Raw genomic sequence first — 19,503 nt, 5'->3', positions numbered from 1 at the left:
CGTTTTGGGAGTTCAATTTGAACTCCCAAAACTAACTTGTATTTAGGAACAGACAGATACCATTTTAGAATCATTGCCAACTTTCAAGCGCACTATATACCATGTCATGACTGATTGGAGAAAACAGAAGAAAAATGTGCCACCAACAGCAGGCCGAAGTTCTAATGTAGGGGTTGCTCATCTATAATAATCTCATCTCTCATAATGCAGTGGCAATTTTGCAGGCAAACAGATGTTTGTGTGCTCGTCCACTCTGAGAAACATGTCCAACATGGCCATGGTTTCTTTGAATCAGTTACAAATACAAAAACGGAGAAACACGCATCTGATGCAACTGACAGATACAGATGAAACACTGATTAAACTTACTGTACCATACATGACAAACACCAGATGAAATGTATACCCGTTGGTACTTCAACCTATCTACCTATGTCACTTCAAAACCACTAGCATCATCAGCAACCCATGTGGAGATGGCGCAGAGGACCCGACCTTTCCATCCCTGCAGAAGCCACTGATGATCCTCGTTGATCGTGAAATGTTTGTGGTAATTTTTCTTCACCATGTCCTTGAGCATCAGAACAATATCAGCATCCAACGGAAGCTGCCTCAGCCCTGCCCGCTGGTTCCGCACCTGCCACTCCCTGTAGTTCTGAGGGCGCTCCACCCGGTCTATACCTTCGCAGGCTATCATGTTCATAGCGGTTCGTCCAAAAATATCCCGCTCCACCAGCAGCCTCTTCTCATTATCACGAGGAATGGTGGTCTCCATCACGTCAAAGAACGATGTGAAGTAGTACAACGTCTCGCGGAACCGCGTCATGAAGAATGCCGCGCTGTATGATCCGTTGACAACGGATTGGATGAAAACCGACGGCTTCATCTTCGTGATAGTGTTGAGCACCATGTCCCTTGGGCTTACCTTGTCAAACGTGAGGCTCTCGTCCATCACGATCCTGAAAAAGAATACGCTGTTCACGACAAGGACCTCATCAGGATCAATGTGGAGGTCCTCAACCCGGACAGCCTCAGGCTTGGATGCGATGGCGTGGAACTTGAATGGCACCCCAAACTGGCTTGCGCAGTTGCTGAGCCGGCGTCCTGCCTCCTCAATTTGCTCAGCCGGATGGAAACCAGGCTGAGGGTAATTAATGCCAGTGATCCTCACTTCTGGAGGCCCACCCTCCCTGTCCGCCAGCATTCGGAGCAACTCCGGCCACTGTAACCCGGTGTTGATGCCGTAGTGCACAATGTGCAGTTTCCTCCTCCCTGCCACGGCGTTGTAGATGGTCTTGTTGGAAAAGAGCAACGCCACCTTCAGGAAAGAGCAGGCGGCCATGTACAGATGGTAGCCTTTGATGAGCTCCACGACAGAGGTGCGCTTCCCCATGAGTGCATGGTAGAGCTGGCTCCCCGTGCCTGCCATCCGTGCCTCCAGCGCCTGGGCGAAGTAATGGGCCAACCGCTGCCTAGCGTCCCCTATCGGTGAGGAGTGCCACTTGATCCGCTCCAGCAGGTCACGCCCGCTGCGTTGGTCATTGCTGGCCACTGCTTCTGCACAGCGGATCAACAACGTTTCTAGGTCAGTCACCATCGTCTGCCTCACGCCGCGCCTCCCACGCCTGTAGATGCTCAGCTGTGCTGCCTTGTTCTCCTTGTCAAGAGTGACGCGTACTACCTCCTGCATCTCATTGGGGTACATGTCGTAGCCGTTGAGGATGAGCCGGTCCAACTTCTCGAGCGCGGTGGCTTCCTCCTCGGCGTCAGTATGCACCAGCACCACAATTTGCTTGCTTCTCCTGCCCAAGTCCGCCTCCGTCTCACCACTCATGTCAAACCTGTGCTTACGCCCTCTATCATCCGCCACCCCATTGTCTCTAGGCAAGAACATGTTGGCCTCCTCTATGCCTTTGAAGAATGCAATGCTCGATACCATGTCAATGCTGGCGCTGCCCTCCCTGGGGAACACCATACTGTTGGGCTCCACCACACAAGTGCTGTTCACGAAGAAGGTTGGATCTTGTACCTCGCCAGAAAAGAATCTGGAAACCATGATGTCTGTGTTGCTGTCTTTGCTATGCAGCATGGTGGAGGCAATCGCGTCGGGTGCCGAGGATTCCTGGGCATTGGATGAGCTGGTGGCAGCGCCAGAGAGGATCTGTGCAAATGGCTGCTCGGCCTGCAGGAGCTTGGAGTGGTCAGGGTACTGGTAGAAGAACTTGTCGACAATATCTTCCTCCATGAGCATTCGTGAGATGTATGCCAGGGTTTGATCATCCTGAGGCGGCTCCGAGCCATCATGGGTCATTGATGGATGGTCAAGGAAGATGGAAGGGCTCAGTGGTGCAGGCTCGATGAGGCCAAGCAACTCCTCTGGGGTGGCAGCCATGATGGGGTGCTTGGTGATGTTGAGTGTAAATATCTTGGACTGGGATTGGTACACACCATCTTGCCCTCCATCCATCCCATGTGAAGCCACCAATCTCACTGTTGCTAGCTGTTGGAACCATCGAAACTTTACATTTCAGAAGGTTGGTTTGATCAACCAGCAGCGGCTGCACATATGGATAAACAAACAAGGGCTTTTTTGAGAAAGAATATATTCACCTTGTTGTTGCAGCCATCCTTCTGTCCCACTCTGATCAGAAGCTGCAGTTTGCCTTGTAGAGCTTGATTTTATGTCTTTGAAATGTTCTGATGATGTGAGTTCCCATGAGAGGATCATGTCCCATTATACTGGGAGAGAACCAGTCAAATTTTGAAGATAAAACATTGTACGTAAACCATCTGTACTAGTAATTATATTGCGGTAGATGACCTGTAAGGCTGTAACCATGTTCGGTCATATGTTTCTTTCCTGCTCCATGCTTGGACAAAATCAGGAGCACTTCACACCTGCAAGCAAACAAATGGTTTTGTAGGAGTGTAGAACCTACAGATTCATATCCATTTTGTTGGACTAAATGATGTAAGATTCAATTTAAATCATCTATCGATGCATTTCTACACAATTAAACAGACAAATAACTTTTAGCAACAACTGTTTCTTCCATTCTTGGGGTTGTCAATAGATCTTATATCAATGCATGAGACACATGCTTTTACGCTTTTTCGAGGAAAAAATGTTGCAACAACAGCTGATCATTACAAGGTGTCTTTAACTCATGAAAGTCAAACATGATGTCGTGGAATTAATTTTCAGACAGCTACTGAAGATGTTTTAACTCATGAAAGTCAAACATGGTCTCTACATCATGTATTCATATATTTATCTTTCGTAAGGGAACAGTATGGGATGCGCCGACTATATATTTAATGATAACTTCTTTTATGCAGGAAAAGAAAACTAATAATCAGAGCTAGTGTCGTCTACTACCCATGCCGAGTGTGCATAGAGGATTCGCCCCTTCCATCCCTGCAGCAACCACCCCTGGTCCACGTCGACAACGAAGTCCTTGTGATACAGGCTCTTGACCTTGTCTGTTGCCACCTTAGTGATAATTGGCTTTAATGGCAGCTGCCTCAGGCCTGCCCGTTGGTTTCTCAGCTGCCACTGTTTATATGTCTCAGGGCGCTCGACTCGGTCTGCACCCTCACAGGCAACAGTATTCAAGGCACACTGCCCGAACATGTCTCGCTCGAGCACCAAACGCTGATAGCTCTCCGGCGGTGTGGTGGCTTCAAGCATATCGAACACCGATGAGTAAAAGAAGAGCGCCTCTCGGAACCGTGCCAAGAAAAATGGGCCGCTCGAACCATTCACAACACCTTGGATGAACAAATCTGGCCGCATCTTCTGGATATTCCTTAGGACCACATCCCTGGGACTGGGTCTGTCGATAACAAGGCTCTCGTCCATCAAAGTGTTGAAATTGAACAAGTCATTCACCACAAGCACCTCCTCAGGGTCGATGTTGAGGTCCACCGCGCGGATAGTCTCCCACTTGGCCGTGATGGCATGGAACTTGAACGGCAAGCCGAACTGACGGGCACAGTTCTTGAGCGCCCGCCCTGTCTCCTCAATCCTCTTAGCTGGGCGGAAACCAGGCTGGGGGAGGTCAACCCCAGTGATCCTCACCTCTGGTGGTCCGCCTTCCCTACTCGCCAGCCAACACAGCAAGCCAGGCCACTGGCACCCATAATGCAAGCCATAGTCCACAATGTGCAACCTCCTCTTCCCTTCCACTGCATCGAAGATGGTCATGCTGGCAAATGTGAACGCCACCCTCCTGAAGGAGCAGGCAGCCATGTACAGCTCATACCCTTTGAGGAACTCCATGGTGGAGGTGTGCTTAGCCATGAGAGACTTGTACACCTGGCTCCCCGTGCCCGCCAGTCGAGCCTCAAGCCCCTCGGCGAAACAATGTGCCAGACGCTGAGCGGCATCACCATTCGCTGACGCATGTGCCCTGATCTGTTTCAGCAGATTGCCCGCACCCTGGCGGTTGCCGGTGGACACCTCCTGTGCGCAGCTTAGCAACAGCCCGCGCAAGTCCACCGCCTCTCTCTTTCCCTGCTTTCCCCGCACAGCCCTCTTATTTCTTTTCTCAGCTGTGATATTTCCCATTGTGATTTCTAGCTCATCCATCGCATCAAATCGGAGCTTGTAACTTTCCAGCATCATTTTGTCGAACAACTCGCTGGCACCATCCTCCTCCAGCTCCGGCACCATCAGTTTGCTGGCCCTGCCCACCACTTCCTCTTCCTTGTCCCCATCAGCCCGTCCCTTCCTCCCCCGACCACAACCACTTCGCCCAACAATCTCTCTTGCTTGGCCCTCGGTGAAAGCACCAGCCTGTAGCTTGTCGTCTCTAGGCAAGAACTTGTTGGCCTCCTCCATGCCCGTCAAGAATGCCAAGTTAAGCATGACTTCATTGGAGGGGAGCTTGCTCTGATCAACGTTATTGTCCATCTCAGCCCCATCAAAGGCCCAACCTTGGATGCCCTTGTCGGCCAAGAACAGGCTCCCCCCACGAACACCCCGCAAAGATGCATCAGAACTCCTCCTCTCCGTGTCACCCTCTTTGCCGGATTGCAAATCCTTGGCGTCATCTAGGATTTGGGAGAATGGCTGCTGCGCCTGGAGGAGGGCAGGATGGTTGGGGTACAGGTAAAAGAACCTGTCGTCTATGTCCTCCTCCATGAGAATGCGCGTGATGTATGGGAGCACTGGGTCGCCGATGCTAAAGCTGTGGGACGGTTGAGGGATATCAAGGTAGAGGGACGGGGATGGCGGAGGGGACTCCGCGAGTCTCTCCAGGGTCAGCAACTGCTCCGGGGTGATTGCCATGGTGGTGAACTGAACTGGTGATGGTGCTGCACTCCACAAGGACATGGCCGATTGCTCTTGTACAGAGGGAGGGGCAGGCCGGCAGGGTCGATGCTTCCCATGCTTGGAGACTTTGGTGTCATCCATCAACCATGCACCTGCCTCCGAAATAGACATGGTCGTTGCCTCTTTAAAAAGAATTGTCCTAAGATATACTATACCAGAACATCACTGGTTCTCCTGCTTGTTCCCACCACCCGATAGTATGTTCTCCAAAAATTCTATGATATGTAGTAATTTTTAATTTAACCACCACAAGAAAAGAGTAATATACTTGTATTTTTCTTTTAATCAGTGATCACTATTAGAATGTGGTAGTCGTTTGCTACCTTCAGGCCTGATCCGTTGATCCCCTGCACTGCACGCAGCCAAGTAGCACACTAGACCTGCAAGTAAACATAGAGCTCAATGTGATGTACTTGTGACCTGAAACAGTAAAGCAGAGAGAAAACATAGAAATTCGAGGCAATCAATAAGAATCTGAACAGATTAACGGATACAGTTTTATGTTGGTTACAAATTATCAAAATTGTCTTAGCAACTGACCTCAAGCAAGATTAGTAGCCAGCTGTACAAGAGCATGGTAGCTTCAGAAGAAATAAAACTGTTAACATGCTTGTTATGGGCTAAAAGTATGGCCAATCGAAATGCAGTTGACATGTGACATATTTCCTAGCCAGAAACCAATGGAGTTAGAAGATGCTTCGAAATAGATACATTTACTGGATCATGTATGAGCACAACATCAAATTCTGGAGATTGATCAGCCACTTTAGTGAGCACAACATCAAATTCTTGAGACTGATGAGCCACTGTAGTAGCCAGCAAAATTAGCAATAAAAACAAGCATGCCACCAGTTCAAATTTTACTGGATCATGTATATAGCCATCATCCCAGATAACGTACAACCATGAATATATATTTATCTTATACAGTTGGGTGGAGGAAAACTGCAAAGAAAACCCCATGTCATCTGAAATGCTTCACGCTTTAGCTCAAAAAAAATGCTTCACGCCATCCAATTGACATCAGACAACTCAATATGCATCTTTCAGGTTAAGAGTATAAACCTCACCACAAACAGTATAGTAGTATTTATACCCTATCTATTTATGTTCAGGTGCATGAACTAGAACTACAGAAACATAGCTAACAGTCAGAGCTAGCTCCCTTGGCCACCCATGTCGAGTGGGCCAAGAGGATACGACCCTTCCACCCCTGCAGCAGCCATTGGTGATCCTCATCGATGATAAAATCCTTGTGGTAATTGTTCTTGACCATGTCCTTAGCCATCTGAACAGTTTCTCTGTCCAGTGGCAGCTGCCTCAAGCCTGCCCATTGGTTCCTGATTTGCCAATGCTTATAGGTCTCACCACGCTCCAACCGATCCTTTCCCTCGTACGCAATGGCATTCAGGACAACCCAGCCAAAGACGTCTCGCTCCAGTGCCAGGCGCAGCTTGCTCTCCCGTGGCATGGTTGCGTCAAGCATGTCAAACATTGCAGAGTAAAAGAAGAGGACCTCCCGGAACCGTGACAAGAAGGTGGTGCCGTATGAGCCATTCACGGTACCTTGGACAAACACGTCCGGTTTCATCTTGCTGATATTGCTGAGGACTGTATCCCGGGGGTTTGGGCTGGTTATGATGACACTCTCATCCATTAAGGTCCTGAAATTGAACAGATCATTCACAGCAAGCACCTCGTCAGGTTCCATGTCCAGGTCCTCGATGCAAACAGTCTGCCATTGCGCTATCACAGCTCGGTACTTGAATGTTACACCAAGCTCTCGGGCAATGTCACTCAGCCTATCACCAATCTCCTCCATATGTTTTTCTGGGTGGAACCAGGGCTGCGGGAGGTCAATGTGGGTGATCCTGACCTCTGGTGGGCCACCATCCCTTGCTGCCAGCCAGCGCAGCAGTTCTGACCACTGGAACCCATAACGGAAGCCATAATCAACGATGTGCAACCTGCTCTTCCCCACTGCTGCCTTGAAGATGGCCTTGTTGGCGAACAAGAAGGATACATTCCTGAAGCAGCAGGTCGAAATGAATAACTGGTAATCCTCTGAGTGTGCCACAGAAGAGGTGCCCTTCGCCGTGAGTATCCCATATACCTGACTGCCTGTGCCGGTGAGCCGCGCCTCTAGCCCCTCGGCGAACCAGTAGGCAAGCCGATGTGTGGCGTCGCCAGTGGGTGATGCATGCAGCTGGATCACCTTGAGCAACTCACCTGCACTCCGGCGGTCATCAATGACCGCCTTGGCACAGTGGATCAGCAACGTGTGCAGGTCAATCACCTGTGCCTTGCTCTTTCTCCCCTTCTTGTTAATGTTGCCAGTCTGATTGTCCATGGCTATTTGCATTTGGTCCAACACCTGGCAGGCACCAGGTTCCACCAATTTGGTCGTCCTACCAACATCACCCTCCAGCTCTCCATGCCTCTCCTTGCGGCCCCTGTCGCTTTTCTTCTTCAATTGGTCCTGCCCATGGGTGGTTGTCAGCTCGCTGTCTGTGGGCAAGAACCTGTTAGCCTCTTCCATGCCCTTGAGGAAGGCAGTGCTAAACATTTCCGTGTTGTACTCGCCGTCAGCGAGCAACAACAAGCTGCGAACCTCATCAACACATTTGAACTTAAAGATGGCGGAACTGCGAGAGCTCATGTCACCAGCCAAGATATCGCCTTGGTCTGCCACTAAGGCAGAGTTAAGTGTGCTGGATGAGAGGATTTGGGCAAAGGGCCACTGGGCTTTGAGGAGCGCAGGGTTATCCACGTCAAGGTGCTCCTCCTCCTCCTCCATGAGGATGCGCGCGATATTTGGGAGTGCCAGGTGATCCTGCACGGCAAAGCAGTTGTTGTCATCGTGCGCCATTGAGGGAAGGTCGGGCAAGAAAGGAGGGGCAGACATGGTAATGACAGAGGGCAGTGGCAATGTGCTTCCTGGAATAAATGGAATGGAATCATGGTAGGTATGATGTTACTCAGTCAAACTTGTATCCTTGGAATCACCGAACTGTCTCCAACAAGAAAGAACAAAAAACAGCCGTCCTAATCATCTATGTATGATGTAACCTTCTTGTTCCATTTCCAAGTACAAGATGTCAAAAACAAACTGGCATTCTAAAATACTCTGGAAAGAATGACAAATGGATGATGTTCGAGTAGTATGTGCACATGAAAATATTTGCATACCAGTATACCACTTTAATGATGAAGGGCTAAACTAGCAGCTCTATTTGCACGATATTTGTTTTGAAAGAGCACTTAGCAAGGTTGGCACAGTACAATAAAAAGAGATCAGCACAATAAATCCGCTGCCGAATCCATCAGGTTACCTAAGCAAAGAAGAGCAGTGGCCAACTTGAATCAAAAACATGTCTCTAATTTAATCATACTCAAGTGAACATACAGTAAATTACATTGACAGTCTAAAAATAACAAATAATTTATTATCTCTATAGACTATACTTACCAGCCAACTGTTAAAGAGCATGGTAGCTTCACAAGGAACAGAATTGGTTACCGTGCTGATCCTCATCATCTATAACCGAACTTGTAACATATGCGACCAAACATAAAATGTATGAACACATGAGGTTGATATCACCTCATTCTAACAACCTTATAGGTATTTTATCTCCAATATTTAACTTCATCTTCCTTGCCGGCATCACATGAATCCATCAGACAGCGACAAAGAGATCAGAAAGTTCCTGTGAATATCCAGATCTCAGCATCAAATTCTGGAGACTGATGCGCCACTGTAGTGGCCAGTTGCATTAGCCACAAAAACAAGCATGCTACCAGTTCAAATTTATTGGATCATGTATGTAGCCATCACGCCAGATAAATCACAAACCATACAGATATATTTTTTTATCTTCTTTATGAGCTTGAGTACAAGACAAGAGCAAAAAAAAAAAAAAGGAAAACCATCCCAAATGATTTATGCCGTCCGACGAACACTGGACGAGTCAAAATGCATCTCCAAAGTTTAGAATATAAACCTCATCACAAATAGTAGAGTGCTAATTATCTGTAGCTGCCTTTGCTCCAGTACAGCAAGGAGAAAATAGCTAACAGTGGTAGCTAGTTGCCTCTGCCACCCACGTCGAGTGGGCGTAAAGAATGCGACCCTTCCAACCCTGCAGCAGCCATTGCTGATCCTCGTCAATGTCAAAATCCTTGTGGTAGTCGTTCTTGACCATGTCCCTAGCCATCTTAACAGTCTCTCTGTTCAGTGGCAGCTGCCTGAGGCCGGCCCGTTGGTTTCTGATCTGCCAATGCTTATAGGTCTCACCACGCTCCACCCTATCCTCTCCCTCATATGCGATAGCATTCAGGACAATCCAGCCAAAGACGTCACGCTCCAGCGCCAGCCGCAGTTTGCTCTCCCGTGGCATGGTTGCATCAAGCATGTCAAAAAACGCAGAGTGATAGAAGAGGGCTTCTCGGAACCGTGACAGGAAGAAGGTACCATAGGAGCCATTCATGATACTTTGGACAAACACGTCTGGCTCCATCTTGCTGATGTTGCTGAGGACTGCATCCCTGGGGTTTGGGCTGGCTGCGATGACACTCTCGTCCATTAAGGTCCTGAAATTGAATTGGTCATTCACAGCAAGAACCTCGTCAGGTTTAATGTCCAGGTCCTCGATGCAAACGGTCTGCCACTGCGCCATGATTGCACGGTACTTGAATGGAACACCAATCTCTCGGGCAATGTCAGTCAGCCGATTACCCATTTCCTCCATATGTTTTTCTGGGTGGAATCCAGGCTGTGGAAGGTCAATGTGGGTGATCCTGACCTCCGGCGGGCCACCATCCCTTGCTGCCAGCCAGCGCAGCAGCTCCGACCACTGGAACCCGTAATGGAAGCCATACTCTACGATGTGCAACCTGCTCCTCCCCACTACGGCATTGAAGATGGCCTTGTTGGCGAACAAGAAGGATACCTTCCTGAAGCAGCAGGTGGACATGAATAGCTGATAAGCTTCTGCGTGTGCCACAGCAGAGGTGCCCTTTGCCGTGAGTGTGCCATACACCTGGCTGCCTGTGCCAGAGAGCCGCACCTCCAGCCCCTCTGCGAACCAGTAGGCAAGCCGCTGCGTGGCATCGCCAGTGGGTGAGGCATGCTGCTGGATCTCCTTGAGCAACTCACCCGCACTCTGCCGGTCATCCATCACCGCCTTGGCACAGTGGATCAGCAACGTGTGCAGGTCAATCACCTGCACCTCATTCTTTCTCCCCTTCTTGTTATTCTTCCCAGACCCATTGTCCAAGGCAATGAGCATTTCGTCGAACTCCTCATAGGCACCGGCTTCCTGACGTTTGCTTGTCCTGCCAACGTCAGCCTCCAGCTTGCTGTATCTGTCCTTGCGGCCCCTGCAGCTTTTCTCCTTTGCTTGGCCCTGGTTGCTGGCCATTAGGTTGCTGTCTGTAGGCAAGAACTTGTTGGCCTCCTCCATGCCCTTGAAGAAGGCAGTGCTGAACATGTCCATGTTGTGCTCATTGTTGGCGAGCAGCAAAAAGCTGCCAACCTCATCTGCAGCTTTGAAGTTGAAGACGTCTGAGCCAGGCATGCTCTGAATAACACTGTCTTTGACTGAACTGCTTGAATGTGTGACACCGGCAAAGTTGTCGCTTTGGTTTGCCAATAAGGCAGAGGCAAGCACACTGGAGGAGTAGAGGATTTGGGCAAAGGATCGCTGGGCATGAAGGAGCACAGGGTGGTTCTCATCCACATCCTCTTCCTCTTCTTCCTCCTCCATGAGGATTCTTGCAATATAGGGAAGTGACAGGTGATCCTGCGTAGCACTGCAGTCATCGACGGGAGTTGCAGCCATGGTGGCGTGCAGTGTAATGGCAATGACAATGGGCTTCTTAGGATTCAAGAGTAAGCTGTTGGTGAATGGAACAGAGGCATGGTAGATTGGTAGGTATGATGTTGCTGTGCTAAGCTTGTTTCCTTGGAATCACCGATTATTTTCCAACAAGAAAGTATAAATAACACCTGATTTCCTAATCAACCATGGTATGATGTCACCTTCTGCCGCTTCTTGTTCCAATTCATAGCACAAGAGTGTTACATATTTTACTCTACTCCTGATCCTTGGCAAAATAAAAGACATGCACACAATACACTACTCCTGATGTCTGAACTACAACTAACAGTACTTTGTCCCACATGAAAATCAAAAGGAAAAGGAGCGCAAAAACACAATAGTTTATGTGGATGTCTGCAAGGTTGCACCAATATGTCAAGAGAGTAAACAATATGTTCCCACAGACCAAAGCATACCTTAAGATCTTTACCCATGCTAAAGTTTGTACACGTCTTAGAGATGCTGGATCCCTAGTCCTATGTTCTCTCGCATGCTCTGCACATTTAACCAAATCAGTGGCCTTCTACAGTCCTGCGGGTAAGCAACAAAACATAGCACAGAATACTATAACTTGCAAGGTGCAAGCATAGAGAGAAAAGGCAATCGAGATCAAGTAATAAGCTCACAAGGATGTACAGAGGTAGTCAGTACTCATTGCTGGAAGCATAAAGTACACATTTAGAAAGCATCACTAGAGCAATATTGAAACCCAAAATCAGTAGAGAACAGTATGAAGAATGGGCCTAGAAGTGGTTAACAGCTGGAGGAATATTCAATCTGCAATTGCGCACAGTTTGCACCTTTCTCAGAATCATGATTCAATAGTATATCACTGAGCTCTACAGAATTTATATTATAAATTTTGTTTTCCCAGAGAGGCAGTTATAGGATCATCTGTTTTCTAGGACCATTGCAAAATTAAGGCTATAAAGTAAGTGCCTGTTGTGTACAGAAACCATCATCAGTGCAAATTAACCTCTAATTGTTCGTGCAGAGAATTATAAGAATGAGTGCACATCAACTCTGACTAGCCACTAGCCAGTACAACTTTACGGCTTCAACACACATCTGATTACTCTACACAGGCCCAAAGGGACATGCCAACACAATTTGACAACATGAACTCATAAATTCTACAGGCCTTTTGGAACATTGTTACAAATCCGCAGCAATACAATAGCCAAAGCATCGAATTCAGTGCCAGCTCATGAATGTATAGACATTACTGCATTCTGCAGATTTCTAACTTACAGAAGTTCCACCCCTAAAGCTTCGTGATCCATGATGAGCATAATCAAGTGGTTTTGAAATAAAAACTTGTGTCATCAAGCTCTGGGTCACCATAGAAGTAACTTACTACCTCATGGCACCGTGGAAGTTACTACAACATGGGCGTTGAGCTAAGTATAAACATGGATAGATCAATCGAAGTCTAGAATCAAAGTTAGATCGAGAAAGAAGCTAGCTGGCATTGTCTGCAATCCAGGCTGACCAGGCATAGAGCACACGCCCCTTCCACCTGTGCAGCAACCACCGCTGATCCCCATCAACAACGAAGTCTTTGTGGTAGCTGTCCTTGACCTTGTCCAGCACAAGCTTAACAACCTCTGGGTTCAACGGAAGCTGCCTCAACCCAGCCCGGTGGTTCCGGAGTTGCCACTGCTTGTATGTCTCAGGGCGCTCCACCCGGTCTGCACCCTCACATGCGATGACATTCAAGGCAGATCGGCCAATGATATCGCGCTCAAGCAGCAGACGTCCGTTGTTGTCCCGGGGGACGGTCGCATCCAGCAGGTCAAATTGTGCAGAATAGTGGAACAGCGCCTCCCTGAACCGTGTCAGGAAGTATGTAGCACCGTACGAGCCATTCAAAATCCCGTGGATGAATACATCTGGGCGCATCTCCCTAATATTGTTGAGAACCTGATCCCTGGGGCTCGGACTATCAAAGCCGAGGTTTTCGTCCATCAGAAGCCTGAAATGGCAAAGACTAATCACCACAAGCACCTCATCCCGGTCGATGTTCAAGTCCTCGGGCTTGACAGTCTCCAGCTTTGCTGCGATACCATGAAACTTAAACGGCACACCGAACACACGGGCAAAGTTGCTGAGCCTGCGCCCCACCTCCTCAATGTGATAGGATCCACGAAACCCAGGTTGAGGGAGATCAATGCCGGTGATCCTCACCTCCGGAGGTCCACCTTCTCTAGCCGCCAGCACGCGCAGCAAGCCAGGCCACTGGAATCCTTGATTGAGACCATAGTCCACAATGTGCAACCGTCCCCTCCCTGCCACGGCATTGCAGATGGTCTTGTTGGCGAAGACGAACGCCACCTTCTTGCAGCAGCAAGCTGCCATGAGAAGCTGGTTGGCCTTGAGGAAGTCCGTAGCCGATGTGCGCCTCACCATTAGCGACTGGTACAGCTCGCTTCCCCTACCTGCCAGTCGTGCCTCCAGCCCCTCGGCGAAATAATACGCCAGCCGTTGCGCCGCATCCCCGAGGGGGTTTGAGTTGTGCTTGATCCGCTTCAGCAGCTCGCTCGCGCCGCGGCGGTTGTCGGTGGACAGCGCCTCGGCGCAGTGCAACAGCAGCGTGTGCAGGTCCACCATCTCACTATGAACCGGGTTCTTTCTCGGCCTTCCCCTCTTCCCACTCCCCTTCCGGCTAGAGCCATCCATGGGGATGCACAGCTGCTGAACCCCCTTCATGCATATCTCTTGCTCCTGGAACATCATTTCATCGAACAGCTCGCGTGCACCATCCTCCTCCTGCTCTGGCATCATCAATTTGGTGGCTCTGCTGGCCTCCGGTTCCAGCATGTCCCTCCTTTTCTTGAGGCCACCACCTGCAGGCACTCTATCCTCCTCCGTCACTGCGAAGGTGGAGCCAATGTCGACTGTGAGGCTGCTATTGGGCGGCAAGAATTTTCTTGCCTCCTCCATTCCTTTGAGGAAGGCCAAGTTGAGCATGTCCTTGTCGCCGGACAACAGGCCATTCCCATCAAAGAAGCCAGAGCCGAGGCTGGGCTGCTCAGTTTCGCCGTTGAGGAGCGCTGAGCTCTGGGTGTCAGGGGATCCCGTGGCAGCGGGCGACCAGGAGATCTGGACTGCGTCGTACGGCGATGCAGTGCTGCGGGTGGGGGAGGCAGTGGCGTCGCCGTCAGAGGAGGAGGAGGACGGCGAGAGCGTGGAGGTGGAGGCGGAGCCGCTGGCGCTTTGGATGGCGTCGACGAGGATCTGGGCGAAGGGCAGCTGCGCCCTTAGGAGCGCGGGGTGGTCGGGGTAGAGGAAGAAGTGGTCGTCCGTGCCCTCCTCCATGAGCAGGCGCGAGATGTAGGGGAGCACCATGTCGTCGAAGGAGGAGTCCCCGTCCTCCTCGCACTGGGGCGTCGGCGGCAGGTCGACGAAGAGGGACGGGGACGGCGGCTCCAGACGCGCTAGGAAACCCAGCTGCTGCCCCAGGAACTCCTCCGGCGTGCCACTACCAGCCATTGCCATGCTGCTGCTGCTAGTAGTAGGAAACAACAAGCCACTGTCAAGCTTTGCTAGCGATGCTTCCTGGACAAAGAGTCAAATGCAACTCCGGCTCGCCGCCGGTCCCAGCCCAGGGCGGAGCACTACTACTAGTGCACCAGATATAGAAAAGAATAAGGAAAGCAAGTGTGTGAAATTGATGGTGAGGCTTAGCCTAACATGGCGATCGCAGCATATATTATACTAATTCAAGAAGATTTCTGCCGTGGTGTACACAAAGATTCAAGGACTAATAATTTAACAAGGCACGAGCAAGTTGGATGGGAGCTGAGCGAGCAGGTACACCAACCCAAGCAAGCTAGGAGATGGATAATTCGCCATTGACCGTCCCTGGAATTGATTATCATGGCTGATAGCTCTGCATCGGTCCAGGCTGCAATACTTGTTCTTACTTTATCTACGGGACCCAGATCGTGCATACATAATCAATCCCTCGTCTGTTCACTACCCTCACTTAAATAATCCGGAATTGCTTCACACACGACAATTTGCATCCGATGTCCGTACGATACTTCCCCACGTTGCTAATTAATCCTTTCCCCCCTTTGTGTGTCATCAGCCCAAGCCAAACCCGCATGCCTTCTGTTGTGACTTCGCATTTAGCTGGAGGATGGTCAGCGACCATGCCTTTTGGGATGAAACTTGCAGATGAAACCTCGCCTGGTTAATTAAGGCTTGAGGGCATCTCCAACAGGGTGCGTCTAGCCGGACCGAAAATGCGTCTGGTCCAGCGGGACGACCGCTGGAGCGACGCATATGACCGGGCCGTCCGCAGCGACACAAATCTGGTGGAAATATACGTTTTGGATGCGTCGAGGCAGACGCTGCGTAGTCGCGCAAAGTGTCTGCTCGCGTCTGGCGAACGTTTCATCGGCCCGCCTGGCAGTGATGCAACCTCAATGCGTCTTCTCAGCGACGGCAGTACTGGCGCCGAGCCGTCGCTTCGGCAGTCTGGGGCCGCGTAATGCCGATGCCTCGCCTGGCGCGCGGCAGTCGCCTACCTCTACGCACGAAGTGATGGCGATAACAGGCGTGCCGCAGCCATCGCCTGCCTCCGACCTATATAAACAGGGGCGCGCGCATCTCATCTCGTCCCACACTAAACCCTAGCCTCTACCACTCAACTTCCAACTTTGCCACCATGAGCAGCGCCGGCTGCGGCCAGGCTGCCGTCGCTTCGGCAGTCTGGGGCCGCCGCAGAGGACGACGACTCCAACATCTCATGGTTTTTCGATGACCCTGATGCGCCTACCCCGGAGGAGAAGGCGGTGGATCAGAGGGTGTTAGTCGACTCCTTCGAGGCGCTCAAGGACGACACCGTGAACGCGAGGCTGCAGTTGTGCCTGCTAGAGGACGCGGCGGCGCACCGAGCCCTAGCGCAACTCCGGGAGTCGCAAGAAGCCCTGCACGTCCTGGGGTCCCAGCCCATGGACGCCATCTACCTCTACGACGTCGACGATGACTTAGGCTGGCAAGGTCAATGCGTTTGATCATTCTTGAAGATGGGTCAATGGAAGATCGTGTGCACAGTGGTATACGCTCTGGATTTGCTGGACCGGTTTGAGTTCCCGACTCGCTACAGGGTGTTTTGGTGAGGCCCCTAGTTTTTGGATGATGTGCATTGGTGAGGTCCAAACATGAGGCAGCGACATGATCACCCCCTTCATCAAGGTTGTAGGTGTTGCGATATATGTCTTTGTTGAGCTGACTTCAGTTTGATCTTTGTAATTTTTTGTAAGGTTTCGTTGAATAATTTTAATAAATTTTTTGCATGCATCATATTAATGTAGAGGCAAGGGTAGAACCTCCATTTAAAAAGCCAGCATGGGAGAGAGAAAAAGGAGGTCGCACCAAAAATGATAGAAAAATTAAGCTTCAACTAGCAGTGTGGCCCTCGCAAATGCGAGGGCAGACTCTTCAATATATTATTATTTGTAAGCGAAATAGAAAAAGGTAGAATTCACATAGATCTATGATGATAAGTTTAACAAAGACTATGATTTATGCATGAGAGCAGTTATTACGTACAGATAAATTACGTACTCCACTTTTATTTGTAAATATATTCATTTAGGATCAAAATGTCAAAAGATTGACTTCCCGTAGATTAATATAATGAGAATAATAAAGGTTATGTTATGAGAGAAATTATGTGTATTTGTACATACATAATTTTAGAAACTTATGATGTACCCCATGAATACTTAAATATCTTGTTGTATCATTGCTTTATGTGATCAGTATATATATGTCTATGTTTTATGTAAGTGACCGAAAATTTCTCATCTGTGATATGCGTCCATCTAGCTGCTAGTGCTAGCTGTCTGCGAAGGGGCTTGATCAAGTGCAGGCATGCATGCATCTAACTGATCGGTACATGCATGGAATCAAGCTTGATCCTGCTCAGTCAGACGGAGGAGCTCGCTTTGTTCATGGTCTCTCGTGTCCCGCTAACAAATCTCGCACCTGCACGGCTGAAGATGACTCGCTATAGGAAAAAAAATATGGCGTAAGTGCACCTACAAGAACCGTACTTGTTGGTACTGTTCAGCCAGTGCGTCCGACCGGACTCTTTCGTTCGGTTCAACTGATGTAGATTGCGTATGTGCCTATACCGTAACATAGCTATAGGAAAGAAAACACAAAACTATCTGGTCTAGTGAAGCTATAGGAACCGGACAGGTTGGCTGTTCAGCCAATGCGTCCGACCGGACTCCTTCGTTTGCTTTAATTGGTGTCTATCGTGTTTGTGTCTGTATCGTAATATATTTTCGTAAGCATACCATTTTTATTTCCACCACTAATATTCAAAGTTCACAGGTCAAATATGTAGCACATGTGGAAGCATGTGTTGGCTTGCTTTTTCATCTGTATAATACTTTTAGTATACAAATTTATGTAGTTACTATTTATATACCATAAAAATATGTTTTCTCCTGGTCATCTTTTATGTTGCAAAATAAAAAATTCTATAGACCTCCATATACTTGTTAAGGTATACCTTTGACCACTATTTTGTATATTAATATATTATGTTTCTAAGAAAATATGAAAAACGAAACCTTGCAAAAAATAGGTAACTCGCATTAAAATTACCAGTTACATATAAAATTTGACATTTTAATTTTACAAACCAATGATCAACATATTATAAAGTTTTTGGTTCTACTAATGTGACACTATCTTATGTACTTTTCTTTTATCACCCTTCAAAAATTTCATATATTGATTATAATCATCTGCAAACCTTATGATTGTGATAGTAATTTTCCGATCTGGAATAGTCTGACACAAACCTGGATTGCCGAAACCATCGACAATACATCTGGCAACCCCAGGTCATCCCAACTGTTCCATTGTCTTCCCCGGGATTGTCGTAGTTGAAGTTATCGGAGGGATCCGATATCGCGGGTGTAAATGCGATGTGGAGATTTTCCTTGTTTTTTTAACCGGTGATTTTTTGGATTTTAATTAAAAAAGGCAGTTATAGTCTTATAGAAATACGTGTTTCATTGTTTTCCTTTTTCATATTTCCTACCAAATATAGTGTCATATCGAATTGCTCATCTACGTGAAATTAATCGTTTGCCAGGTCAGATTGCGGGGTTACGTAAATATCAATCTCTTGTTAAATCTTAACCATTAATTCTAGATTTAACTATTAAACGAATTTAATTGATGTGGCCTAACGTGACATCCGTATATTACTTTTAGTATATAAACAGAGCAAATACGTAGGTTTCTTTCCAGCTACCACGTTCCAACATAGCTATTGAAGGAGATATGCCCTAGAGGCAATAATAAAGTGGTTATTATTATTTATATCTCTATGTTTATGATAAATGTTTATATATCATGCTATAATTGTATTAACCGAAACATTAGTACATGTGTGATATGTAGACAACAAGAAGTCCCTAGTATGCCTCTTAAACTAGCTTGTTGATTAATGGATGATTAGTTTCATAATCATGAACATTGGATGTTATTAATAACAAGGTTATATCATTATATGAATGATGTAATGGACACACCCAATTAAGCGTAGCATAAGATCTCGTCATTAAGTTATTTGCTATAAGCTTTCGATACATAGTTACCTAGTCCTTATGACCATGAGATCATGTAAATCACTTATACTGGGAAAGGTACTTTGATTACACCAAACACCACTTTGCGTAAATGGGTGGCTATAAAAGTGGGATTAAGTATCCGGAAAGTATGAGTTGAGGCATATGGATCAACGGTGGGATTTGTCCATCCCGATGACGGATAGATATACTCTGGGCCCTCTCGGTGGAATGTCGTCTAATGTCTTGCAAGCATATGAATAAGTTCATAAGAGACCACATACCACGGTACGAGTAAAGAGTACTTGTCGGGAGACGAGGTTGAACAAGGTATAGAGTGATACCGATGATCAAACCTCGGACAAGTAAAATATCGCGTGACAAAGGGAATTGGTATCGTATGTGAATGGTTCATTCGATCACTTGAAGTCATCGTTGAATATGTGGGAGCCATTATGGATCTCCGGATCCCGCTATTGGTTATTGGTCGGAGTGAGTACTCAACCATGTCGCATAGTTCACGAACAGTAGGGTGACACACTTAAAGTTGGATGTTGAAATGGTAGTTCTTGAATATGGAATGGAGTTGGAATATTTATTCGAAGTCCGGATGTGATCCCGGACATCACGAGGAGTTCGGAATGGTCCGGAGAATAAGATTCATATATAGGATGTCATT

General features: G+C 48.1%; 4 protein-coding genes across 4 annotated transcripts; all 4 read right to left on the bottom strand.

The window, feature by feature from the left end:
* Positions 1 to 148: 148 nt before the first annotated feature.
* LOC124699051 (scarecrow-like protein 33) lies at positions 149 to 6,155 on the bottom strand. Its single transcript, XM_047231421.1, has 4 exons — positions 5,662 to 6,155; positions 2,822 to 2,898; positions 2,611 to 2,739; positions 149 to 2,500 (listed from the first exon to the last, which is right to left on the bottom strand). The coding sequence occupies exon 4, from the start codon at positions 2,465 to 2,467 to the stop codon at positions 431 to 433; it is 2,037 nt and encodes a 678-aa protein (XP_047087377.1). The 5' UTR covers positions 2,468 to 2,500; positions 2,611 to 2,739; positions 2,822 to 2,898; positions 5,662 to 6,155; the 3' UTR covers positions 149 to 430.
* Positions 3,350 to 5,338, bottom strand: LOC124696125 (scarecrow-like protein 9). Its single transcript, XM_047228899.1, has one exon. It carries the CDS (start codon positions 5,336 to 5,338, stop codon positions 3,350 to 3,352), a length of 1,989 nt encoding a protein of 662 aa, XP_047084855.1.
* A 3,211-nt stretch (positions 6,156 to 9,366) lies between the features above and the next one.
* On the bottom strand, positions 9,367 to 11,181 carry LOC124696124 (scarecrow-like protein 14). The gene has a single exon (XM_047228898.1). It carries the CDS (start codon positions 11,179 to 11,181, stop codon positions 9,412 to 9,414), a length of 1,770 nt encoding a protein of 589 aa, XP_047084854.1. The 3' UTR covers positions 9,367 to 9,411.
* Positions 11,182 to 12,207: 1,026 nt separating this feature from the next.
* Positions 12,208 to 14,712, bottom strand: LOC124696123 (scarecrow-like protein 14). Its single transcript, XM_047228897.1, has one exon. The coding sequence runs from the start codon at positions 14,710 to 14,712 to the stop codon at positions 12,682 to 12,684; it is 2,031 nt and encodes a 676-aa protein (XP_047084853.1). The 3' UTR covers positions 12,208 to 12,681.
* Positions 14,713 to 19,503: the final 4,791 nt, after the last annotated feature.

The sequence above is a fragment of the Lolium rigidum genome, chromosome 3 (genome assembly GCF_022539505.1).
Source record: "Lolium rigidum isolate FL_2022 chromosome 3, APGP_CSIRO_Lrig_0.1, whole genome shotgun sequence".
Lineage (NCBI taxonomy): Eukaryota > Viridiplantae > Streptophyta > Magnoliopsida > Poales > Poaceae > Lolium > Lolium rigidum.
The sequence above is the reverse complement of the archived record's forward strand: the minus strand, read 5'-3'. Positions and strand labels throughout refer to the sequence as shown.

Coding starts and splice junctions, on each gene's coding strand:
- LOC124696125 (XM_047228899.1), bottom strand. CDS start 5,338: ATGTCCTTGTGGAGTGCAGCACCATCACCAGTTCAGTTCACCACCATG.
- LOC124699051 (XM_047231421.1), bottom strand. CDS start 2,467: ATGGATGGAGGGCAAGATGGTGTGTACCAATCCCAGTCCAAGATATTT.
- LOC124696123 (XM_047228897.1), bottom strand. CDS start 14,712: ATGGCTGGTAGTGGCACGCCGGAGGAGTTCCTGGGGCAGCAGCTGGGT.
- LOC124696124 (XM_047228898.1), bottom strand. CDS start 11,181: ATGGCTGCAACTCCCGTCGATGACTGCAGTGCTACGCAGGATCACCTG.